This window comes from Dermacentor silvarum, chromosome 11 (genome assembly GCF_013339745.2).
Source record: "Dermacentor silvarum isolate Dsil-2018 chromosome 11, BIME_Dsil_1.4, whole genome shotgun sequence".
In the NCBI taxonomy this organism is placed as follows: Eukaryota; Metazoa; Arthropoda; class Arachnida; order Ixodida; family Ixodidae; genus Dermacentor; species Dermacentor silvarum.
Window position 1 is genome coordinate 14,717,201 of NC_051164.1, and position 26,586 is coordinate 14,743,786.

Sequence of the window (26,586 nt, forward strand, 5' to 3'; positions counted from 1 at the left end):
GCGCTCGTTGCCAGAGACGCTGTTCGGCGTGAAGATTCCGCACCGCCGGTCGCCCAAACACGTCGACAAAAGCAGTTTTAAAATTAGCCCAAGTTGCAATGCTTCTATATCGTGGTTCTGGAACCAAAGGTTGGCCACATCCGCGAGACAAAAAAAGATAACGTTTCGTAAGCTTCGAGTCGCATCGGTCCCGTCGGTTGTGGTTGCTCACGCGTGCGTATGACGACAGCAAATCGTCGACGTCAGTGTCACCGGTGCCACTGAACACAGCTGGGTCGCGCTGACGGCGAGAGGCACCGCAGGTAACAGCGACAGTTAAAGAGGTTGATCGCTCACCGGCGTCGTCTGGCATAGCGGGAAGAGTGCGGTTCCGGAGTTTCAGTGTGAGGCGTCAGGGTACCCATCAGCTCCACCGAATGCAACGGTGTCTTTATAAGCGGTGGAGCCAGCGCTGAGCAGTCCTGACTCCTAACCTAGCGCAAGCTCGCTTGCTTTCTTGCTCTCTATGTCATAGCGCGTACCCACTACGGTGTATTTGCCAACAATCCGGCGGTTAAACGGACGGTGGGATGTAAAAATATAGAGAAAACAATTCAGTGGAGATTTAGCGGTAAATGCGAGAGAAATGCGCAAGCATTACGTCGCATCTCTTTGGGGTCCCAGAGCCATGATTTCAGCCGCGTTCACTATACATTGCAAAGTGTTGTTCAGGAGCCCACTCGACACACGCCCTGTTTCTTCGAGGAGGGAAGTGCAACTGGCGGTGGTGAGGAGCAGACCATTGTCAGTTGCACTATGTATACTATAAAGAGTGTTCTGACTTCGCCCACATGGATGTGCCACAAGACGGCTGAAAGCGCCTTATCTCTCTAGGAACAGACTGTCAGGTGTCTTCTCCAATTACTACTTCTTGTGGTAGGCCGAGCGTAGCGGAGCAGCTTCGCAATACATCTACAGGAGCTGCGGACATTGCTTACGTCACGTGAGGCTTCTCTACCCGCTTTTTTGTACGCTCGCGGCGTCTAAGGTAGGTGCGACCGAGCGAACAACCACTGTGTGCCACGGTTTCTGGAGAAGGCCCCAAACTCGAATGGAAGCTTTTTGGTGGGCTCTTCTGCTTTGTCGGTCGCACGGTGGTATAGTCTGGCATCCACGAGACTGTCGCACTGTTTTCTTCGTTTTCTTTTTCGTCAAGTCTGGGCCGCTGTACGCAACTTATTGTGCGATTGTTCATGGCCACCTTCCCTTGTGGCCAGTCATAACAGCGGCAGAGCGTGAGGCCGTCCTTAGCTTGGAATGATCACCCGAGATGCGAGCGTTAAGCTATTGCAATCACGAAGTGCGGTCGCTCTTTGTCCGTGCGACGTGAACACATCTCCGGTGAGTGTCACCTCTGTGGCATCAGGACTTGCCTTGTACGGCTTTCGTACGGTGTTGATGTAAACGGTCTGCGTCTTTGGCGTGAAGGAAACTTGTGCGCTCATGTTCTCTCGCACACCCGGGCTGCGCGTTGTGAGAAATCTTAAATTGGCTTGTATTTCTTCATTTTTTCTTAATGTATTTTAAGTGTACCGGCCGCTTCCTGGCAGATCGCCCATTTTGGGTATATGCCTTAGCATGGAAATGATCGTAATCAATGCACGGCGATCCTCTGAAAGAGCAAATTGACGATGATTCACCGCCCGTTCTGGGTATAATCATCGGCGTTATCAACGCGCGGACGCGCTTCTTGGCCAACTCCGCGTTGTTGGTATGCGCCGTAGTATGGAAATCATCATCATAAGCACGCTTCTTTCTATACCCTGTTGGATGTGCCATAGTAAGGAAATCGTAATCTCGGAGCTAGTTGGCGTTTGCGCAATGTGTACCGACCGCCTCTTTTTCAATTCCCCGTTGTCGGTGTGTGCCATATTATGGAAATTATTATAGTGGCGAGCGTGTGAAAGCGCTAGCATGGCGTTGACACGAGAGTAGCGTACGTGGGGTTGTGGCCTAATGGTTGGTCCATCGGGCACCTAGCAGGCGGGACGAAGTTCGCATCCCGCCGCCAGACGCGCTCCTTTTTTTTTTTTTTTTTACTTTCCCTTTTTTTCTCTCTCTCTATTAAGAGAGGTTGTAACCACTCGGCGAGAACCCCACCAGCGACCAACCGACCCAGGCGGAACCAGGGGCTGGTGCTGCGGAAATTGCAAATGTGTACCGTTAGATCTTGTAGATCCGATTGTAGATTGTTGGTCGGCCTGCGCTCTATTCAGTGTGCTGAAGGCATTTCCTCCCCTCAAATGGCTGAGAACCTCGTCTTCTGTGAGAATCGAGTAAGCTGCCTTCTTCGGTACCAGCTACTACAAGGGTAGTCGCGGCGTGTGCGCAATGAGCCGTTTTTTCTGGCGGTCATAGGCGTTGCCCAATCAGAATGCTCAGTATGTTCGATTATGCCTTGATCTTGCGGTCGATTGACTTCTTCTGCAGCCCATCGCCGAGCAAAAGCAACCGACCTTGCCTTCAGAAGGTTTGTCTCTGTTGACCAGGTTGAGCTGGTCCGTCGAGTCGCAGCTGGACAGCGCTGCCTCCCATTGCCGTGTGGTGGAGTGTGTTACGGGTGTGAGCTGTGATGTGCTTGTGCAAGCCCATACCATGTGGTAATGCGTTGCGCATTGATCGCAGTGTGGGCATTTATAGGAATACAGCGCAGGGTGTATGGCGTGGTAGAGACTCAAAGGTGGATATGTGTTTGTCTGGAGTTTTCGTCATATTACGGCTTCCTCTCGCGTCAGAGCATCATTATGAGGTGGCGGTGATCTTGTTCGTGAACGGCGATAGTGTTGTAGGATGTGCGTGTAGGTTAATGGTATGGGCTCGGGGTGGAACTGCTTGGCTCGGCCCTCTCAAAGCTCCCTGTGTGCATGCGCTCGGGCGTAGGCGTGTGCCTGCCGATTGCCGCGTAAGTACTCGTGCGCCGGAGTCCACGCGATTTGTATGCATGGCGGGAGCTGGTGCGCTCCACTCAGAATGCAATGTGCGGCCCTGCAGATTTTGGCCCTGGAAAAATTTCTGCATGTCGTCTGAAAGTCCGTCAGAACTATGACGCACTCCCAGTGCGGTCTCGTCGTGATGGCTAACGCTATCGCTAGTTGATCTGCCTCCGCAGCGCTCGCTCTGGAATTGCTCGAGTTGTACAGCTGGACCCTTGTGTCCTGGAATTACTTCGTTTAACAATGTGGAGGTTGCCCTTGCAGGCGACCGCCGCTACATTTATTTGAAGCGGCGGAGTGGTGCCAGGCTGCCGACCGTCCTGGCCGCTGGCTGGAGGACGTTCTGGGCGTGGTACTCCGACGCGGCCGCTAGGATTGGGCGCGCTGCCGTGTTCCTCTCTGCGTGCCAAATCCACACTTGACGGTCTTCTTGCTTGGTGGCGTTGTAGCTGATTGTAGCGTACCCGCAACAGGTTTGCGCGTGTCCGGGAGATTGGAAACGTTGTTCGCCTGAGTACCTGCGATTTGTACACCAAGTGGAAGAGACCGGTTCTTTCCGAGGAGGTTGCATCCCGCTCCTGTGATAACCAAGTGCGGTAGTGTGTGCAGGTCTTGTCCTTGTGGGTTGCTTCCATTGTTGCACAGCCGAGCACTCGAAGAAACTGGCCTGACCGTGTGCACAGGAGTACGTTGTTTGCCTGGAGCCAGTGGAGGGTCGTGTGTGCGGGGCTGTGAACGTGGCCTCACTGATGCGCTTTTACGGGCTTCACTGCAGTCAGCTTTGACGCCTAATTACCGGCCATCGATGCGTAGCTGGATCATGACTTTCTGTGCTCTATAGACGTGCCTACTAGCTAAGGTGTTGATCGCGTACAGCGCCGTGCCTGCTGATTCCCGGTGACTCACAACCGATGCTGGGGCCGCTGTCACGTGCTGGGGTCGCTGTCACTTCTCGACGTGGTCGAGAGGTATAGCACTTGTCGGCTTCACAGCCTGGTGCGCGCTGATCTTTAAATTGCAATCCGCTGCTAGTTTCTTGAGTCCCGTGACGTAATCAGTGACCGTTTTGTGTTGGTCACGTTGTTGAAAACGTCCACCGCGCAATCCTACAGAAGGTTGTGGGTTGAAATGAGCTTTGATCAGCTTCTGTGTCAAATTATTCGAGTGAATAAACGTGTGAACACTTCCCTGAATATTCGTTTCTCTATGGAAGTAGCCTTAACTCCTTCACAACCAAGTTATTTTCCTTTCATTTGTGGGGATACTTTGCCACGGTGTGTCTCATTCGGTGGCGGAGCCTGATTTACAGGCACCACTTCGTTTTGAGCTGTTGGCGAGTCGATGGGGTAATGTGTGGTGTTAGACGTAAATACTGCAATTCAAGGAGTCTAGTCCAGGAATTTGTCGGAATTACTATCCGTTAGAACATCGTTATCTTTTTTTTTACTTTTTCACGTTCTACGCGCCTTTATAAATGTTTGCTCAACACGAAACATTCGTCTTCGTTCATAGCCCGTAGCTGTGAAGTCCGCCGTTGTGTAGTCAGTGTTAGCCGGAAGCCTTGATAGGCTGTTACTTCTTAGTGTTTCATATATTGGCCGAGTGTAGGAGTGGCGTTAACGTGGTTGCGCTATTAAGTGAACAGCCAGATCAGGTTTAAGCGGCTCATGTGATCCCACTGGCAAACGCGTCTCATGCATCTCTGCTCGTGCGCATTTGCATAATCACAGTAAGTGCACTGGAAGCTTTTAACGTGTTTAGACTCGTTTAACTCGCGAGCACTAAAATATTTAATGGCTCTGTGGCTAACGCTTTCCGGCTGCTGAGCACGAGGTCGCAGGTCCGATACCCGCATTTTCGTGGGGGAAGAATGCAGTAACGTTCGTGTACTTGGATTTAGGTGCACGTTTAAAGAATTCTGGGTGACAAAATTATTCCGTAGTCCTTCACTACGGCTTTTCTCGTAGTCCCTCCCTTTTGTAGTTCTTTTGTGACGTTGAACTTAACAAATGCATAAATCGGCGCCCACATTTGTACGCATGCCCATTGAATACGCCCAGGCTTTTTGCATCGCCCCTTTTCTCTCTCGATTGCCGAAACGTCTTGAGGAAAACCGTCCCTAGCTACCGTCGTATTTCTTTTCCCTTCACTTTCGCGTGGCGCCGATCACGCCGTCGACACGTGCTTCAGAGGCAGACCGGGACTCGACTCGGCGTGCCATGGGTGCTTCGTAGCTCCCTCCTTTTTCGGGACTGCTCGTCTTCCATACCCCAGAAACCGCTACTCCATGGCCATTGGTAGGCGCAGAGGCGTCTACACGGCGCGTTCCACCCCCAAAATATTGTGTTTTTTGCGGACAAGCCGCTTGGTCTCGGTGTGCGTCGTCTGCTACCGGAGCCCGTCGTCGTCTGCTCGAAGGGGTGGAGTTTTGAAAAAGAAAAAAAAAAACGACTAGGAGGAGGGACGAGTTGAAAGGCGTGGAGCTTTCGTGGCCGCGCCCATTCCTACAGGACCACGCCCCTCTTTCCCACCCACCCCTGGCCCCTCCCTCCCATTCCCGGACGGCGTTACTGCGCACTTCGGTAATCACACCTTACCTTCCCCAACCGCGCCGTTCGTGCAGCCGGCGCCGTTATCGTTTTTTTTTTTTTTTCGTCTGCTCGCTCGGGCCGCCATGTCCACTACCCCGCAGAGCAGCGGCGCGTCTTATTCAATTTTGCTTTTCCTTCTCTATAGCGTCACGTGATGCCCCGCTCGACTCCTTTTATGCGCGCAAGCACTACGTCATGTGCCGCTCGAATAGGGCGACGCGCTAGAAAAAGAAAGGAAAGGAGAATCCCTAAACCGAGCGTTCGCAAAGCTTCCCGTCTGGAGTCTGGATGGGAAGAGCAGACGATGGAACGAGGGATGGTAGCAGACGATCGTATTCGATGACGCCAGCCGGGCGTCCTAGGGAACGATCGGACGCGAAAAAGGCTCCTAGGGAAGGTTTGGAAGTTCCGCGGTTAAACAGTGTGCCTCTGTGTTGGGCGAGGTAATCTCTTAACCACGCATTACTTGCTCTTCTTTTTTTTTTTTTAACTCTGCGGTCGCTTCCTGCTGATGCATTCGTTGTGTGGATCGGGTGCTTACCAGGAACAGCAGTAAATATTTTATCATTGATGCAAAGTAAGCTTTATCAGGGAGGCTATATTTCATGCCGAGATTTGAAGAACGGCGACAACGAAATAGTGGAAGTCAGCTTACCGCTGTCATTGAAAAGAAAACCCGCCGCGGTAGCCCAGTGGCGATGGCGTCGCGCTGGTGGGCTCGAGGTCGCGGGATCGAATCCCGGCCCCGGCGGCCGAATTTCGATGGGGACGAATTGCACAAACGCTCGCGTGCCTAAATTTAGGTGCACGTTAAAGAACGCCAGGTGGTCCAAATTCTGAGTCCACCACTATGGCGTGCCTCGCAATGATATCGCGGTTTTGGTACGTAAAACCGCACAATTTAGGAAACTTTATTTTCAATTCAAAAGAACAGTGTGCATTCAGTGCAACCTTCCGGTACTATCATATGGGACAGAAACTTGGAGGTTAACAAATAAGCTTAAGAATAAATTAAGGTCCGCGCAACGAGCGATGGAACGAGAAATACCAGGCGTAACGTTAAAGGAGAGGAAAGCGGTGGTGAGAATTAAGGCGCAAACAAGTGAAGCCGACATTCTGGGACATTAATAATGTGTTGGACGGGTAACCCGTCGTCTACTATAGTTCTGCAGAATGGGTGCCAAGAGAAGGAAAGCGCGGTCGAGAATGGCACAGAAATTGGTGGTGTGATGAAATTATCATTTTGCAAGCATGAGATCAGGGCTACTGGCGCAAGCCAGGGGTAATGGGAGATCATTGGGAAGGGGCCTTTCATCCTGCAGTGAACGTAAATAGGCTGATGATCATGAATAGACAATTTAATAGGGCAGTCAGCTGGTACATAAGCTGGGTTTCTAGGTGTACCAAATCAGCAATAAAAGAGGTCGAATTCGCTTCCACGGAACGGTGTCTCCATCTCTCATGAGTCAGTGGAAAGATTTAGAATGCCGATGTCGCTCTACCATTACTCCCCACGTTCCAGCGTTGAGAGTTCAATTTTGGCTTAACAGGAAGTTAGTACTGACTGAACATTATGAACTGTAACGCGAAAGACAGGGTAATTTCGTCTTACACTATGGGAAGTAATATCTCGAAACGGGTGCAATTCTACTAAAGGAATGGTTCGCTTGACGGCATTGAATGAATGATATTTTAGGTTGTTTTTATTGTATCATTGCGTTATTTTGTAGAGAACAGAGCCGTTAACCAGCACATCTGTAGCGGTCGTGTAAGGTGAGAGCTGTAACAGTTGGTGTTTGGCAGTGAACGCGGGCCCCAACTCGCCCTGTATGCGTCGGCGCAAAGTCCAACGTCCAGCCACGAAAGCGGGCGAAAGAGTCGAAGAAAGCTATTCGATTTCTTCTGCTCTTTCGCCCGCTTTCGCGTAGGTGTGTAGGTGGAGCAGCGTCTTCCTGTTACCAACCGGCGCCTATATGCCATGGACCCCCATATGCTGTTACAACTTTTACCGCGTTTTAACTGACGGGAAGAAATGTTACTGTGCCGGCTGCGAACAGGAGTTCCTTCTACAAACCCCTATTCATTCCTAATTGGAATGGCGGACAGTGCGAACTGCAGCACACGTGGTGCTGAGGAAACCACCACACTGCCCCAGATACAAAGAAGAGAGGATTGCCCTTCGTACTGCTTTGGGGCACTTAGACGACAGGTCTTTTACGGAGGAGAAGAATTTGCGGCCGTGGTGGCCTCTTGCGTCTGCTATGTGCAGGGCTACAAAGGCGCTGCTGCGTTATCTGAGGTGCACCGGCCTGTATGACCGCCTGCGACTAACTCAGCGATAACCGAGCACTCATCACGCCGACTGCAGATGACCCAGACCCAGTTAAGCCCGAGTATTCAGCCATCCTGAACAGAGGGAGTCGCTTGCGATATCCACCACCCCATCGAGAACTAAAGACAGAGGATGCCGCGGCCTGGCGCGTCGGATCCAGACAGGCACCTACACATAATACATCGCATACACCCTGCGAAGCTTACAGGGACGAATGCCCGTGGTGCGGGGCCACACCAACCCTATACCACATTATGTGGGAGTGCACGCTACACGACATAGAACACCACGACACGAACACCTCGAGGGAGCAGTGGAGCAACCACTGCTGTCCAGCTCGGCGCTCGACGACCAGCTCAAGCTGATCCAGCGAACGGAGAAGATGACAATAGCCAGCGGAGCCCTGGCCTAGGTGCCCCGACCATTAGCGGTGCCCCTTCGAGGGCAACAAAAAACTCTGATTGTTCTTCTAATAAAACTTATCATATCCTATGTCAGTGTAACTGTGCAAAGTGTGAACTTCTCTCTTGCTTCTCTTCTAGTCCCCTTTCCCCCTTCCCCAGTGCAGGGTAGCCTACCGGGCTCAGCCTGGTTAACCTCCCTGCCTTTCCCTTATGATCTCTCTCTCTCTCTTTGTCTCCTGTTTAATGTACGCCGATAACACCGTTTCGGTGGCGGACAGTAAGAGATAGCGTTTGAGGAGAGGGAGAGGATGCTATTTTCTGCAGTAAGAGAGAGATTGAGCTTTTTTTTGCGGGTATTCGTGGAGAGGAGGGCGAAGCTCGGGGATTTAAGTTTAGTGGCAAGAAATCGCGCCTTGTGGCGTTCATTGATACGACCGATCCGCTGGTCACAATGCAGGTAAATGATACGTCAAGGCATAGGTAAGCGCAAATACCTACGAGTGTATGGATCAAAGAGGGAAATGGGTACGTACAAAAACCCGTGGAGGTAATGAGCTAAACACAAGACAAACGCGGCCATGATGAAAACATAGCCCGCTATGGTGATGGTGTGTGATATGTAGTACATGGTGTATATAAAGGGGTAGTGGTTTCCTGGCTCATTTGCTGTCTTGGTGCCATGCTTAAGATGTGAAGTGCAGGTGGGACTGAGTATTAATCAGAGGGCTGCTGGAAGGCTAGCGCGGGGTGCGCATGGAGAAAACCACAAATTAAGCAGTACAGAGAGGCATAGACTGGACACCATTCTCAAGTTTGGAAGGCTCGGAGCAAAAGTATGCTCGGAAAGACCGCAGATGGATAGGAACGAAAATAGATAGGTGACTGGGTTACCGACGTATCGGTAAAGGAAAAAAAAAAATCTTCACTCAGAATGGAGAAAAATAATTGGGAAAACTAACCAGTAAGTATTACGCTGACGTGGTAGGCAAGAGCGGAGAAAAAAAAAAAGGTGTGAAAAGATTTGGCAGTTTTGCCCGAGAGGCCGAAGCCCTGACTCCGGTAGCACGGTCTAGCGCGGCGCTCGAGCCACCGCGTGACGCACCTGACCCATGGTTTAGATTCCAGGATCGACCCAATTTTGATGACACCAATTCCGACATCAGCCTAATGTTACACTGTTTCGGGATCGGCACAGTTTTGAATACACCATCTCCTGGATCGGTATATTTTACTAGGCGTGAAACCAACCAAGCAGACGTTCCAAGGCCCGGGATGAATGGCAAAGAAGGCTCCGCTTTAAAAAGATAATTATTTGCTTGAAGGCTGTTTTTTTGTTGTTTTTTTTGGTGGGGGTACCCAAATTTAGGTACCGTCTGTTGTTTCGTTTCTTAATTCCGTATTGAGAACAAAGCCGGTCAGCGGAACTACAGATGGTCGTATAGGCTGATTCGTCGGCCTCGCAACCGTTTAGTCGTCTGCTCCTTGACGAACACATTCACTCGCTTTAAACCCAACCCTCACGTGTGTCGGCCGATCAGCCGCGTTTTAGGTTAGAAACGTCAACCTGAATTCCCGACCAACGACTTCGGAAAGTGGCTAGAGCAGCAAATAAGCTGCATATCGCTTAAAATAGTCAGAGGTGCAGTGGCTTGCTGGATGGGCGCAATAGACCAGCTACATGGGAACTATCATCATCATCAGCCTATATTTATGTCCACTGCAGGACGAAGGCCTCTCCCTGCGGTCTCCAATGACACCTGTCTTGCGCTAGCTGATTCCAACTTGCGCTTGCAAATTTCCTAACTTCATCACCTCCACCTAGTTTTCTGTCGCCCTCGACTGCGCTTCCCTTCTCTTGGTATCCACTCTGTAACTGTATTCTGAATGAAAAGGTATTTGAGTCAGTAAAGATACCAGCAGTCATAGAGGCATTGCGTAATCAAGGAGTGCAGCATACGTAAATATCTTGGCAAATATCTGCAGATTCCACAGTTAACTTGGTTCTCCTCAAGGAAATGCGTGCTTAGAAGTTGTACTCAAGCTCTTAGACTAGGAAGGCTTAGGAGGGAGGATCAACGGCGTATATCTCAGCAACCTTCGGTTTGCAAATGACACTGTCCTATTCAGCAATAACGGGGTCGAATTACAGCAAATGATTGAGAGCCTTAACCGAGAAAGTGTAAGAGTCAGGTTGAAGATGAATATGCAGAAGACAAAGATAATGTTCAATAGCCTGGCAAGGGAACAAGAATTCAGGATCGCCAGTCAGCCTCTAGAGTCTGTAAAGGAGTACGTTTATCTAGGTCAATTACTCACAGGGGACCCTAATCATCAGAAGGAAATTTACCGAAGAATAAAATTGGGTTGGAGTGCATACGGCAGGCATTGCCAAATCCTGACTGGGAGCTTACCACTGTCGTTGAAAAGAAAAGTGTACAATCATTTCATTCTACAGGTCCTCTAACATATTGGGCAGAAACTTGGAGGTTTACAAGGAAGCTCGAGAACAAGTTATGGACTGCACAAAAAACGGTGGAACGAAAAATGTTAGGCCTAACGTTAAGAGACAGAGAGCGGTGTGTATCAGAGAACAAATGGGGATAGCCGATATTCTAGTTGACATTAAGAGAGCAAAATGGAGCTGGGCAGGCCATGTAATGCGTAGGATGGATAACCGGTGGACCGTTAGAGTTACAGAATGGATGGGAACTACAATGAATAGCAAATAATGAGATCAGAAGGCAGACATTTTACGGTAATTCGGAGGACAATGCTTTGCTGTTCGAAGCCAGATAAGTGTATCTCCGAAAGCGCGCGGTTATAAAATACATTCCGGTGAAGTCGATCCGCACGGAGCGTTCTTGTGGGAATCGGAAACCGTTGAGCATGTTCTGGTAAAATGTCTGTTTAGCCACTACGGCATCTTGAAATCGATTTGCACATTCCTCTTCGTATTTCTCGCACAAAGATGGTGAAACGACCTCACAGAGGCTCGACCTCACCTCAGCCTAGAATCCGACTTGACGGCAACATCATCCATGAGGTTGAGGGGCTTTCAAGAGACCTCACAGCAGCATGCAGCGGTCGTCAGGCGACCTCACTTCGACCTCATCTCAGGCTTACCAAGGTTGAGGTTGGGCCCTCAAACTCACCCTCGTTTTCTGAATATGAAGTCGGGTACGCAATGTCCAACTTTACCTAGTGTGTTTGCTGTGCATAATCCTCGTGGTCTCGTGCGTCTGACGCCAAAGGTTCAAAGCCATGACACAGTGAATTCCGTGTCATGCTTCGTAAAGATATTCTTTTTATTCACCATCGACTTTGGGCTGCGACACATGCGCTGTCAATTCGTCTTATGGATAGGGTAAACTACGCCTAAATATAGAAAACGTCCTAAAGGTATAAAAAATGTACATCAGAAGAAGTTATAATAAATACAGCCGACTCATTCTTTCAGTAGGAGCAAACGTCAGCTAAGCAGCTGCGGAAGAACTTTGACCTCAAAACTCGACCTCACCGAGCGTTCTGCCTCGCCTAATCTCGAAATCGCACATAGGTTGAGGTCGATACTGTTTAACTCATCATGATATTTCTTATCAGTCTTATCCTCGCCTCACTTGGTGAGGTTGAGGCCGAAACCTTGTTACGTTTCCCACCTTTGTTGTGTCTCATAAGTGACGTGAATAATTGGAACCGGAAAGCATGGTAGCAACAAAGATCTAAAAAAAAAAGTGTATGGAGACAAACGTATGGCACTTTGCATCTGTTATTGCTTAGAAAAAATATGGGAAAGCCAGTTTATATATATATATATATATATATATATAATTGCCCTGGTCTAGTGATTATTTCACGAATCTGTCACCGCTCCTTGGGAAGTACGTGTTTTACCGGTCCCTAAGCTTGGGCTGGTCTCAATCACACAATTTCACACGTAGCTTGATGGTTTACTGGAGCTCAGCGGTTTTTTTTTCACTGGTGTAATGACCTGGCATAAATCGCACATTGTGCACGAATATAAACAAATTCATTTTAAATCAATTTGTAGCGGCCCTGGCGTGGTTACGGCTCACGTATTTTGTGAGGTTTCTTGCTTTTTTCCACCCGTTGTATTCGTTTCCTCTACGCGTTGCTTTGAGTGGCGAATCCGGTCTAAGAAAGTGCGCTGATGCGTGCGTGAGCTAGTGACCCAACACGGAAAATAATCGATCCAGAAAATAATCTCTATACAAAATCTGGCGATCGTATAGCACTGCAGATGGTCGGAATTGACTTTGCAAACGTGCAGGTGCGTACTTTCTTCAAGATCAAAAGGTGGCGCTTACGCCCACTGTCTCGTGTAATTAGCCGCACTCTCCACAGGATGCAACATGTACAAACTGTCCCCTTCAGTGACGGAAGCAGGTGCTCGCCACTTGATGTGGACTCGTCCAGCTTTACAACCAGAACAGAACGCTCACATCTCCTGCAAGCCGCGGCCCCCAATGCAGTGCCTCGTCTAGCCATGATCGCTGGGTACAGAATAGCGGATGCCGCAAAACAATTTTTGAAATCGTGTGGAACGCAGCCGTTGAGCCATACATACAGCACATATCAAACATTGTGCCTTATCGCAATCCTTCATCGAAGGATAGACTCGTTTATAGCACAGGTGTTTGGGATTCATACCTCACGATAAATTGACAGTAACTTTAGCATACGCCAAAGAGCGTAAAGGCGAAAGCCTGCGCGCTCAAGAGACAATTATTAAATTACTTGACTTTCTCATTCGAATGCGTTGTCACTTCCACCAAAGATCGTGGGTACGGCTCCCACCAGATGTCGAGGGTTCGAGTGCCTTGATTACCTCTATCTTTATTAACAGTGCCTTAATTAACACCAAAGGTTGTGGGTTCGACTTCCACGGGGAATTGATTTCGTTTCAGAGGCATGTGATAAATCCCCTTGCCCTTAAGTTGACACAACTTCGCGATGTGATATGGCCGGTTCGCCCGTATCTCCAAGTTGGTTCGCTTGTAACCAGCTGGAACCAATTTCTGTACCACACTTCACTGTGGAAACGTGCATGCTCAGTCGCAGTATTGTTGTAGAAAAAGAATGTTGTTGTACCAACGTGAAATCGGAGAAAGCTTCGCCTGTCGTCAACCGATACCCGCCTCATGATTCACTTTTTTGTTACCGCACTGCATGCGCCGTCGGATATTCCCGTGGCGTCATCCGCCGTGGGGAAAACCTAGGGATGACGTAGGGAGACCTTGGGAACGGCAGTGGGGAAGCGAGGAGGAGAACGTGTTGGGAAGGGGTTTGGCGAGGAGGAGAAAAGCGAACGAACGCCAGGGAAACGGGACATTGACCTTGAGGGACGCGCGGCGATCGACGTCCGTGCGAAACGGCGGCTATGCCTTACTGCGGCTCTCCGCGACGAGGGGATGCGAAACCGAGGCTGCTTCCCTCTTGGTTTAATCAGCACGCAGGCGGGCAACAGCTGCACGTCTGGAAACCGTCGCTAGGCCCGGGCCACTCTTGGTCTTTTTTTTTTTTTTTTTCGGCACCTGTACGGGATGGTGGGCGACATAGGGAGACCACACGGTTCTTTCGCCGCCTGTCGACGGGTAGAGGAAGTCCCGTTAAAACGCGCCCTGTCCTCGCCGGTGAAGTTGGTCGCCACATTCGAAAGAGGGCGCTACCTTGGCGAGAGTATAGTGATCGGGATGCTCGTCACGCTTTCTGTTACGTCCTTGGCGGCAGCAGCACGAAACCACGCTCGGATATTGGGAAAGGAAACACAGCGGACAATGCGCCGAGTTGCAGACGGCGTAGGGAGTTTCGCATAGAAATCACTAGCGGTAGGGGGCTCTGGCGCGGCGATCAGTCACCTGCACATGAGAACGATTTGGTATATAGTACATCTAGGTGTTTGTGGCTTCATATATTCTGGCTTTGTTTTATTCAGTCGAATTTTCGCGGTAAGGGGCGAATTTGGTTTTGAATATTTATGTTTATCACTGCCACCACTGTTGTTGACGGATAATGCCAATGCAAACTAGGTAATGCTCAACGCCCGTTCTGTCATCTTCAGAAGAATGGCTTGCTGAGCGAGTTGGTATTCCATGCTTAAAGCGAGCAGCGCGAGGGGGGAAAGAAAAGAAGAAAAAAACCGTAATACGAATGCAAGGAAAAGCACTGCGTCCACCTTCTTTAAACGGCTTCTTTTTTAACAGCGAAGCTCTTTAAGCCAGCCATAATTTGTGGTGCGTATCAAGAAACTACCGAGAAAGAAAAGAAACTTTCTTGCCGAGGCGCGATTCGAACCCGCGTACCCCCGGTCCCAAAGCGAGCGTCGCAATCACTAGGCTATACAGACTTTTTTTTTCTTTCTTTATTGCCTTTATTCAATTCACACAGAAATACGGTGTACAATGATACCAGCCCATCAAGGGCTGAAAAGGGGAACAATCAAAACTCGGGCATGTACATCAGCCCTTCTAACCTAGGAAGCCAGTCTGGTTCGGGTTCATGAAGTTTATACACTTGAACTATTCTGCTTACAGATTCGCGAAAGTAACTCCTTATTGGCCTCGCGTCAAGATCTGCATGACGATCGGCCATTCTTGACAACCAAATACTATGTAGGCCCAGGAGCATTATCATGTCGAATGGAAAGCCTTCCTCGTTATTGACCGGTAAAAATCTAATGCTGTAGCTATCTATTGGTAAGTCTTTTTTTAAGGCTCTTTGAACAATGTCCCAAAAGAAGTAACCTCCGCAACAATCTAGAAAAACGTGTTCAATTGTCTCAGGTTTCCTACATATAAAACAGTGAGTGCCCCAAGGCACGAACATTCCCTTTTCTTCCATGTATGTTTTTACTTCTAGCGTATTAGTATGCAGTTCGAAAAAGAAGCTTTTGACACCTCCTCTAACAGGCATGTTTTTTACCCTTTTTAAGACATCTTGACCTGGGCCATCATTGTATTGGATTCTATACAGGGGAGTGCTATACAGCCACGCCTGCAGAGCATACATTTATGCGAACCATATGCTTGCGTTCGAGCGTCGTTGTCTTCGTCCACAGCTGGTGCGTTCGTACGCTCGTGCTCTGCGAAGTGAATAGGTTTTGCGCGCTATGAGATCGAGAGAGGGAGACGCATTCACGGAGCGGGTCTCCTGGAACGCGGTGTCGGTGTTTCAAGCTGCGCTATGCAACACGCAGTGATGGTAGTAAGTCCGAGACGCGCGATAAGAACTTATCATCATCATGAGTAATAAGATGAAAATTTCGCGCGCACTTCCGGAAAATGCTGGGCTACGATCACCCAGCTTCGCTGTTTCAAGCGTTGCGTGGCCGAGTACAGGGTTCTTTTTTTTTTTCTTGTTTTTTTTTTTTTTTTGCGCTGCTGGCCTCAAGATGGCCGCCTTTGGGTTGTGTGTCTGTTTTAGCTCTGTAAATTCGTGAGAACTTTAAATTAAGCTTTATTTTAATATATAGGCAGTCATATTTTTCTCGGCACAACAGGGCAGGAATTCTCTGTGCACATGCATAATCATTACGAATTGGTGAACTTATAACGGAATCTGTTGTGGGAAGTGATAAATCTGCAATGTCACAAAGCCGTTTGAGGCAAGAAGGACGATTTTTAGGCAAATCCAGATGCTGTACCCATCTCTCTCCCTCGCGGGCTTTTCTGCCACGCGTGCAGCTCCCGTAGGCATTAATTATAGCGCGAGTGGTAATTCGATCATCTGGTAATTCTTGTGCGAAACCACATGACATATACATGACTATACTATAGGGTGTCCCAACTATCATGCACCAAGATTTAAAAATATGCAAATGCCACGTAGCTGGACAAAACCAAGGTAATGTTGTTTGCCGTCGCTTGGAGATACTCAGACTACTTTTTTTGCATTCCCCCTAGTTACACAATTAGCCTTAATTAATTAATCAACTTCTCAATTATTATAATTAGATGAAAAGTGTCAATGAGAAAATTGTAGAGCAACATGAAAAACTCCCGATACAACTCTCTGTAGCGCAATACGTGCTACGTAAAAGTGTTTTTCCGAGCGTGAAAGAAGCCCGTGAATGCACGCAAAGTGCCGCCAGTCGCGTGGCAATGTCGACCAAAGGGAAAACGTTTTTTGTTTTTTTTTTAGGCTCCCAAGTTTTTACGAAATTTCTTGTAACGCTGCAATAAATTACAATTACAATTCAGATTGCAATTACAATAATTACAATTGCAATATTACAATTCCGTAAACAGAGCCTTTTGAAACACACAAAGTAGACAAAATTGACGTATCATACACCGTTCTACTGTATGCCACTAATTTGCGAGTAGAACTTTTGTAAGACCCTCGTAAGTGCTGTAGCAGCTTCACGTAAGATGTTCGTCATCATCATCAATACCTCTCTCTTTTTACTTTCTTCCCCGTGCTGAGTAGCAAGTCTGAACTTCGATCCAGGCCGTCCCCTCCGCTTTTGTATCATAATGTATCTCCATCTCACACGTAAAGTGTGACGTATATTTAATTTGTCCGCTTTAGGTGCTCCAGCAGATGCAGTTTACTGTACTGCGATGTCAGTGTTTGGTGCAGAGTTACCGATTTGTGAACTTTCCGCTTGTTCTTTTTTTCTTTTTATGCTTGTCAGTTTTAGGCAGTTCTTGTTGAAAAACGTTCGAGCCCTTGAATCAAAATTCTGCTTCCCTCAGTATTCAGCTTTTCACTCTTAACGGCAACTAATTTCATTCACATATTGGCTCAGCGCTTATCTAATGAGAGAATTTATTCGTTTCACATCGATTTGAATAAAGAGATGGGAGTTGGCACGTAACGAGAACGCTTCCAACGCGTTGTTGTAGGACAAATCGTCTCAAGATGTTGCTGCTGCTGTGTCCACGGCTCCAGTATTCCGTAAATGGCAATGCGTTTACGGACAAACTAAAGCTCTCTCAATGGCATTAGTGCCTACAGTGACCCGAACCGATAAAGCGAGCGGTCCGCGCCGGGTTTCGTAACTCGGCCCCGTCCTTTGTGCGCGCCGTGTTCTGCGATTGCGAAGGACGGTTGACCGAGGGCCAGCAGCGAGCCCCAGCGGGAGAGGAGCGCGTTGGCGGCCGCTATTTTGGTTCGGCTCTGTTGCTATTCTGGGAAACGCGCGCGCGGTTTGTGCGCTCCCCCCCTCCTCTTCGCTGCTTTCTCTCCCTCCCTTCTTTGTTCGCCGCCTTTCGCGCCATTTCTTTTTGGTCACGCACAGGCCTTTATCCGAGTTTCGATGTTGGCGGGTCTTACGAAATGGGTTCGGTGGCGCAGGGCTCAACAAGACGAGCCTGGAGCTAATACTGCATTTAAGAAGTATGTTCTAATTCGCTGCTGGTGTAAATTTTCGGCAGGGGCGCAGTCGTGAAGCCGTTGCCTTTTTGAAGTTTTTTTTTTTTTTTTTTTTTGCCATGAACACTCACGGAACACGAAAACGTGTCTATACGGCATTGTGGCGTGGGCGCGATCCACAGCAGCCGCCGCTGACAGACCTCCGCTCACGCAGCGCTTTGTTTCCATATACGGTATCGGTAGCGTTCATCGGTGAACAGACGACGCGCGCTACTCTGGCGCCATCTCGTAGCCGATCCCGTGTTGCGCGGCACTGCGTTTTTCTTCTCACGCTTTCGCCGTACCCTCCTCGTCTGCTTTGCTCCTCGCGCTCTCTTCGCCAACGCCGTCTGCTATCCTTCGCTGTGCTCATTCGTTCGCCGCACGAACGGGCGTCGTAAGAGATGCGCCCTCAAAGGGTCCGTTCGTCCAATGTGTGTCATGTGGTTTATTATCGACTGTAGTTATCCGCCTGCAATGTACCGTGAGCTACCAGCGTTCTTGCCATAGCAACTTTGCGCTCCGTGGTTGAAGCAGACGCTCCCTCTCGGCGTCCACCACATCTGCCAGCCTACGCAACTTTGCTTGGAATGATTTGTGGCTGGTGGGGCGTCGCTAGATGAACCGGTGGCTCAGTTGTGCTGCTGAGCATGATCGCGGGTTTGACTGCAGGCCGCGTTGCGGAGTGCAAAATCTTGCGCGTATACCGTGCTTCGAGTGTTCGTCGAAAAACGCCGGCTTGCCGAAATTAATCAGGAACCTCCCGCACAGTGTATTTTTTTTTTTAATAGCTAAATGGGCGACGGCGCCGTAAGCGCTTCTCCTGCCGGTACTCACTCTTCAAGCGTGTGGTCGCGCGTAGGTGTGTGTGTCGTTTTCTGCGCATTTTTCCTTCCTCATTTACGTATCTGCCTCTCACTGTTCACTTCCGCGAGAGTCGAGGTGATGTGAGGAAGCACAAGGGCAGGGCCAGGATCATGCTTGCAAGTGCGCACGCATGCGCATGCGCGTTTTAAAGCGAAGGTTCCTTTGCCCACATCTTCGCTGGGTTCAACGTGGCTGTCTGGCTGGTGGGTCGGTCGCTATCTCATGTCGTGTGCATACAAAGTGAAATGTGTAACAATTATCGCAAAAAAAAAAGTATTTTTGATTTCTCAAAAGCGGCGTTATACGGTGCAACGTTTTAAACGGGGGAGTCAGCGCCTGAGTCACAGGCGGGACACGTTTGAAAGTGTGCAGTTTATTTTTCAGGCAACTCTAATTCTGATTCGAGGTGCTCGAAAGAAACAGCTCGGCTGGAAATTGGGCTGTGGTTCTGCAAGATCGCGCAGCTGGGGTTTATTATAGGGTTCGGACCTTCATAAACGCAAGTCGCAAATGTCGTGCCAAGACTGCTTGATTCCGTATGGCGCGTTTGTGAGCGACAAAACTTGGTCCGAACTATATAATACGCCTCGGCGTGTAGTTGTTTCCCGGGCTCCAGAGCGCACTGCGGCACCGCCGAAATCTCTGCTCACGTGTCCACCGAGCAGTCAGTGGGCCAAAACTGCGAGGAACGCGGTGCAAACGGAAATATTTTGTGCCCGCTAAAAATACCCCGACGCCGTCTAAATTTGCCAGCGCGCTTTTCTCACCGCTCCTTCCGTCGCCCGCTGGCCACCAGCAGCGTTGCTCTTGGAAGACTGGTTCGTACCGGCTTTACCATTAAGTGATTGAAATGGCTGATGAAATTCGATGTCCCTTGGCGACACTGGGATTGTCAGAGCCGCCGTAGTTTGTGGGCTTCGAATACATTTTGGCCACCCGGCGTCCTTGACGAGAGGTGTACGACGTGACACGTAGGAGGCCTTATTTCCGACTGTCTCTTTTGCATCTAAATTCAATTCAGTTCACTTTATTTCGTGTTCCATCGACATGTCCATGGGTGTGTGACAAAAAGTTAACAGAAAAAGCAGCCATATGGGCAGCTTGACGGTCTGTTAATTTTTTTTTACTCCCTCCATCTATCAAAAACGTTAGTACGGACTATGTGTAACGTTTACAACGCGTAACTTTCACTTAACACGCTGAATTTGATACCTCAATGTTTTGATTAAGCGGAATATGAGGTACCAAATTCAGCCTATCAAAAATGATTTGTTGGGCTTCGTGGGGGCTAAATTTGAGAAAACACGGTACTTATTTGTGCCTAAATTGTGGGTGGGGGCAATCAGACGGGCGGATGGTCGACCGCGCTGCGTGATCTCACGCCCGCGCGCGCAATGGGAGAGTGGGTATGCATCCCCTCGCCATTCCAGCAGCTGTCATCCTATAGCAGCGCACGTAAGTGCGTATCCCTCGGGCGGCTCCGTTCTGGAGGAAGTTTATAACTGTCACATGGGGATGGGCGACCTTGAACCCTCTTTCCCTTACCCTTCGATTATCTCCCGACAGCCCCCTGCTCCCGCCAATTTAAGAGCGTTGCTCCGGCCCTTGCCGTTTTAGCGGTCATTGTCGACACCGGATCCGGCTTCGCAGCAGTCGGAAAGTTACTTGCACCCCTATTGTGCGTCCTTTTTTCTCTGTTTGTCCCCGATCCAACTTTCAGCGTTATTTCAAGATCTTTTTGGTTCTCATTCTATTCAATTCTTTTTGGATTGCTGGGAAAGTGCGTATTGAGAACGCTGGTATGGAATGTGTTTGACTTGTATTCGCAGGTTCAGGCACTCTCGCGGTCACTGTTTGTAATATGGTGACATGCGTAATAATGCGTCAGGTTGTAGTCATTCGTCGTGCCTCGCATTAAAAAAAAAAAAAAATTAGAAGCGTATTCCGAGCGGGCAAGAAACGCGACTGCGGTCGTTTTATCGCGGCCCGTTTTGGTCAGTGGATGTCGTAAGTCGATGGATGTCGTCTGCTGCGAAATCAAGATGGCGTCGCTCGATCGTCTGGACTTGTTTCACGGACGTATTGCACAGCGAACAGTGGGGGAAATGCACTGAGGCCGGGGAGTAGCCGTCTCCCTCGTTGAAAAGCGTTTTTTTTTTTTTTTTTTTTCTCTTGCGAGATTAATCTCCGTACTGTTACGTTCTTGCTGTCGACGCAGGTTTCGTCTGCTCGCGCCGGTTTGAAGGCGCTCCTCGGGCGAGGCGCAACTGACGCGATTACAAACACCACAGCTGAAGGATGCCACACAGCAGATGAAAAGAGGAACAGTCTCCCTCGTCGCTAGGCAGTTGTGACAACGCGTCCCGTTCCCTACGCTTCTCTATTCACGTGACGGTAGCGCGAACCAATCGCGCGCGTCGCTGACCGTGATACAGCAGACTGTGGCGGAGGGTGCGAGCCGAGCCACCGGCGAGAGCCCTTGCCCTAACCCTCTCGCGCCGCTTCCGAAACAGCAGCAGCGGTGGCCGCCAGCTTTCCCACGAGCGTGGCGACGGCGCCAAGCGCGCTCTCCTCCGGGGCTCAGCGGCGTCCACGCGAAGCTACACAGACCTCGTCGAAGCGTCCTACGAGGTGCCTGTGCTGTAACGTAGCGGCAGCAGCAGCTGCTGCTGGTGCCAGTGCCGTGGGGACGATGGTGCGCGAAAGTGCGACTCGGCGTGGTTGAGGAAGACACAAGCAGCGCACGGTGCGGGCGGCGTCGCGGACCGGGTGCTCCGTGGAAGGCTTTCTTTCTCTCCCAGCGCGGCCCCACCGGGATTGTTCGCCGCCGCTGCCTCCCTGGCCGCTTTCCCGATTTCCCCACGCGCTTCCCTTTCTCTCCCCATTTCGGCTGCTGCACCCACCGTGCTCGCGACTGACTGGCGGACGGCGGCATGGACGACGACTGCGACGCGGCCGTCGCGGCGTCCTCGTCCGTAGTTGGACTCAGCGGCGCGAAGGAGGTAAAAAAGAACAACGCGACTGTAAACGCGAAAATCAAGCGCGCCATGCGGGTGTGCTGGCAACGCTTTCGGGAATGCGGTGCGTCGAAGCGGCCGGGGATTCAGGGGGAGGAATGGAGAAAGGCGGGCGGGAGCTCTGCCGTGGTGCACGCGAGCGCAGTGGCACACGAGGTCATTCCTAGTTTGCGGGGCTGGTTGGCGCCGTTTTTGCTGCTTCCTTTTTTCCCGTGTGTGGCACGTGCTGTCGTTCCGGTGGCGCATGATTGCCGTGCACGATGAGCGTCGGGTGCAGTAGCCACTGCATCTGTTGTTTCTCACGGGTCTTAGCTCCGATGAAAAGGTTATCTTTGGGGCACTCAAACGTGTGCCAAGGTGTCTCATTGAGGCAGTGTCATGCAGATGATGCTTAGAAATGACAAACCTGTTGAAACATTCGCCATGCCTATAATTCACTGTACATAACAACTTGTCTGTTTTCTTCAATCTCCTGATGTGCAGCAGATTGGCATTCATGCCAACTGGCAACTCCTGCAAAAACGCACTGCTGGATTGATGTGTGACTGGCACATGGCAAGCCAATTTGTGATTGCATGCTACACGAGTGGTTTCCTCAAACTGGCACCATCATATTCGTCCTTGTTCAATTACATAGGAATGTCACCCCAATTAAGATAAGCTCTATGACCAAACAAAAGAAAGGGAGAAAATGGCTTGATATCAAAAGGATTGTTTGTTCTCGTGTGAGCGCTAGTAGTGTTAGGATTGACATTAGTGACATGCCACTCTTGCCTGCATTTACAACGACCTGTTCAGTACCCAGCGATGCCTTAGCCAGAAATACTCAAGTTGTTGAGGATTGGTTGGAGGGGCGGGTGTTTTTGTTTGGGAGGTTTGGTAACAAGGTCATACCATAGGCCATATTTAACGAAGGGGTAGAGAGATAACGAGAGGTAGGGAAGGGTACGTGTACCCACCTCGTTAATCTGCAGTAGAGGACAATTTTGCAGCAACGTGAAAGTCAGCTGCCCTTTAAAGCACTTCTTCAACCAAGGCTTGTTCACAATCCAGCCCGTCTCTGTTCTTTTCTTTAATAGCAAAAGGTGAAGGGCGTCTTGCCTCCATGCCTCTCAACAAGTCAAGGGTCTTTGTGAGGGCGGGGTAGACCAGGAATTGGGGAGTTGTGACATCCTAGCAATGCAGAATGAGGGGAGCACTTTCTCCTGTGCAGATAAGTACACAGAGATGAAACCCAATGCCCTGGGCCCATATTCATAGAAAAAGTTCTGAAGCTGCAACTGTTAATAAGAGCAGCTGGGAGCCATATTTGTTGTTGAACACATTATTACTGAAGGGGGCAGCGAGCCAGCCAAGCGAACAGCTCTAACATACAAAAAAAGAAATTGTACCTTGGGCCCTTGACTGCTATTCCTGAAAGAATAATTTTAAAAAGTATGGTAGCTGCACGGCCAATCGGTGGCTCTGAGCCCTTGTGATGTCCTCCAGACTCTCGAGTGCTCCAAGCTTGAGATAATGATGTAGTCTGTGGGCGAGAGTATTTTGCTTAGATTGAAACCTTACAGGGTTTGCAATTCTTCCTATTGTACCCATGACATGCTGGTATGGATTTTGAACACGAGGATAACAGTGTAACCTGTAGCTCTATGGCCGCAAGTATTTGAGTATGCCATCTGTTGGTGTTTTTAACGGCAAAGTGTGACAAACTTCTCACATTATGGTCAACAAATTTCTTGCAAGATGGACACATACGTTTGCTTCTATTCAAATAATTTCGAGACCCATCCCTTTGGAGTCACCTATTGGAGCTCCTTTAGGATCATATTTGCTGTAGGGACATTGCTTGCAATTTTGAACATATCAGCAGCCTTTGCTGTATTAGCAATACTAAGGTAAATATAGCTGTGCTTGTGGTTTGTCATTATTGTGAGTGTTAAAGAAACGTCAAGGCAGTCTCCACGCATGTGCCCAAAGCAACTCGAGGGACTATGTGAGGTAGCCATATTCACTGACAACCTAAGAATTCAGTACAAGCTCCGCCCGCAATACTACACTGCCTTCTGTGCTTGCTCCATGCTCCAAAACATCCGAGAGACGCCGATATTGAAAAAAGTTTGCCTCCACCATGACGTTGCAGAAGTGAGTGAGCATAATTTGCTTTGAAAGCACCTGAAATTTGGGAGAGTTGGTAGGTTGATAACCATAGTTAGCTGACGCATCTACACAAATTTTCTTCACATCTGTGAATCATTCCTAGGTTATTACCGACTTGTGGTTCGGATGAACATAGGAAGACATCAACAGCCAGCCTGTAACAAGGTTTTCCAATAAACCAGGAAAGGTCTGAGTCGCTAAGTTACTACGCAGAGCTATAGTCGTGGACAAGGAACAACATGGTCATTGCAGATTTGCCAGGTTCGCATTTGCCCATGCGGTGTCACTAATTGGGTTGATAAGAGGGTCTCCGGTGTCGGTTGCGGGGTGTCCCCTCCTCTAAAGGCAAGCGGCCTTCCTATTTGCAGCGAGCGTCTTGCTGCTGCCATGTGGAATGCTGTGGCGGAGGGGACGCCTCTACCGGCACCAACGAGGACAACGGGCGGGACGTCTCTCCCATGTCGCCACCATCACCCTTGCCCCCAACACCCCAGGTCTTTTTCTCTCTCTCTCTCTGCCTATCTCTCCTTGGTGTGACATATGTATACACCAAACGTGCCCCAGATAGCTAGGCCTGGCTGACGCTGCTTGTGCAGGCAGACGCGGAAGCAGACTAGCAAGCAGACGACCTTGTTGCATCTCTTGCTTTCATCACTGCATATTCAGAAGTGCCAACTTCGGTCAATAGTGTGATGTCACAGCCATGAGCTTTCGAGGCTCTGGTCGCCTAGAAACGTTGGTACGTCCTAGTTCTGATCGAATGAGATGAGAAGCAGATGGCACATTTGACTGGTCACTTTCAAGCACTCTTACAGTTCCGTTTAAATTTGGCTGGTTGAAATCCAGCACTGGGAATGCATTCACCTGATTCGTTCAGAACACCACACTCCAGCTTGAAGTGCATAAAGATCTCTCACCTTTGAGCTAGGAGTGTGGCCGAGACCCAACAGAATTCCGACCACATGGATTCTCCAACTGCTCTGGGAAACTGAACGTTCGACTTGGGCATGCTTTCCCTGGTTCCAATGATAAGAGGCCTCTGCATCTTGGCAAACTGAATCAGAGTATAGTAGGAACCAGTCGAATGTACCTTTACAGTGACCTTTTGATTGATGGACTTCCAAAACAAAACCATGGCTGTGAGGGACACTCCTGCGGAACGTTCCAGATTTATATTACCACTTGGTTTCCAACTTTTTTTTTTGTCCAGCACCAAAACCTAAATGCACGAGCACTCCACTGGGTATTAAAGTGCTTGTACCTTTTACTGGAATCAGTGGCGCATCTAGTGGTGGGGGGGGGGGGTTGTAACCCCCCCCCCCCCCCCCCCCCGAGGCCGAGTTAACCCCCCTTTTGTTTAACCCCCTCTTTGTTTTCTTGTGCCTTTGAGTACTGTAACTAAGATGTAAGACGCGCAATTGTCTGCACACTCGCAAAAAGCGCATTTTTTGACAATTTCCCGTCAAGAAATTGAAATTAATGCTGTTTAGATGGTATTGGCAAACTAAGGCAAACTGTCAACCCCCCCCCTGGCAGAGATCCTGGGTAAGGTACTGATTGGAATAGTGCATGATATTCAATGGCTTCATTAAATTTCTTCAGTTCTTTATATATTGAACTTGAAGGAAACTTTTGAGCTTGCAAAGCCAAACTACGGTAGTCCCTTGAAGGAGGACGTAGCATCCGATTTCACGATGGGTAGGTTCCAAAGTCATCACATGAAGGCAGCCCTCCAAGCTACCCAGTTCAGCTACAGTTATGGCACTTTGTTTTTTTATTGTTCAAAATTATTTCCATGTTTATAACAAATTGGCCCACCCTACTTGCGACAGGAGGATCTATGTAATTTCAAAATCCACTTATCCTGGCATCATAAAAACGAAACTACCAGAGTTGCCTTTTTAAGGCCATCACATGTTCAGAATTAACCTAAAGCCCCTAACGATGGTGACCCTCGTAACCAAGGATTTGCTTTGAAATCGCTCATTGACATTTACTGATTAATTTTTGCAGGATGCATACATAATATTTGCACTGATAAGATGATGAACATTGTCAGTCATGTGATTCAGAGCATGTGTCTGCTTCTGCCGTCAGCTTCTGCTGTTTACTTGGTGCAGTGGGCACTGTCTGTGTCATTGTACCGTCCTTTTCTTTCTCACTCTCTCTCGCCTCCGTGGGAAACATGCCTGCTGTCGCATGAGTAGTCATTCCCTTTTGTTGTACATGAAAATATATTAGGTATTTGCTGTAAACTAGTAATGTTGTAGGTTGTAAGCTAAGATAATAATACCATAGGGATTTCACACGGCCTATTGGAAGACAACAGACACGCATTTGCATCAGGGCTAACTTAAGTTTAACTCAGTGTGTCAAGCCAGGCCAAGTCTGTGACCATCTGCATGCGAAAGAGCACATACTCTCTTATGTTCCAGTGTGCGGATGCCAGTCAGCTTGTTAGAAGCTGGGTACCAGTGCTTCAAGATGAGTGCTTAATTTGTTTGTTAGTGTGAAAGTGCAGCATGTACTACTGAAAACTGCTTCATCTGCTCACTAGATGGTGTGTTACTGCGCTGCTATTGGCATGCAAAGTGTCGACACTGCTGTCCTGTACTAGTGGCGACCTTGTGTGACACTGCTTTGAACCAAACTGTTTACGATGCAGGCTTTGAAGGAAATCACAAAGCGGTATTATTGACCTCGAAGTGGCTACTGGCTGCTATTGCCGATGCATTTGTACTGACATTAGAAGGAAAAGCACTGACAGTATTTCTGTACTACACGGTAATTTAAATCTCAAGTATTACTGTATTACTTTGCTAATTTAGTGCCATGGATACAGATAGATGCCAACCCCACTTAAGGTAGTCTCGGTTG

The 26,586-nt window shown here is 49.1% G+C and overlaps 1 protein-coding gene across 3 annotated transcripts in view; it reads left to right on the top strand.

Annotated features, from left to right (window-relative positions):
* Positions 1-26,586, top strand: part of LOC119433923 (leucine-rich repeat protein SHOC-2-like) — a 125,799-nt gene that overhangs the window by 36,827 nt on the left and 62,386 nt on the right. For 2 of the 3 annotated variants that reach the window (XM_037701205.2, XM_037701206.2), the window contains exon 2: positions 24,078-24,203. The exons of the other annotated variant lie outside the window; for it this stretch is intronic. In XM_037701205.2, the coding sequence (XP_037557133.1) occupies positions 24,078-24,203 (126 nt within the window). The remainder of the gene's footprint in view (positions 1-24,077; positions 24,204-26,586) is intronic. 3 annotated transcript variants of the gene reach the window in all.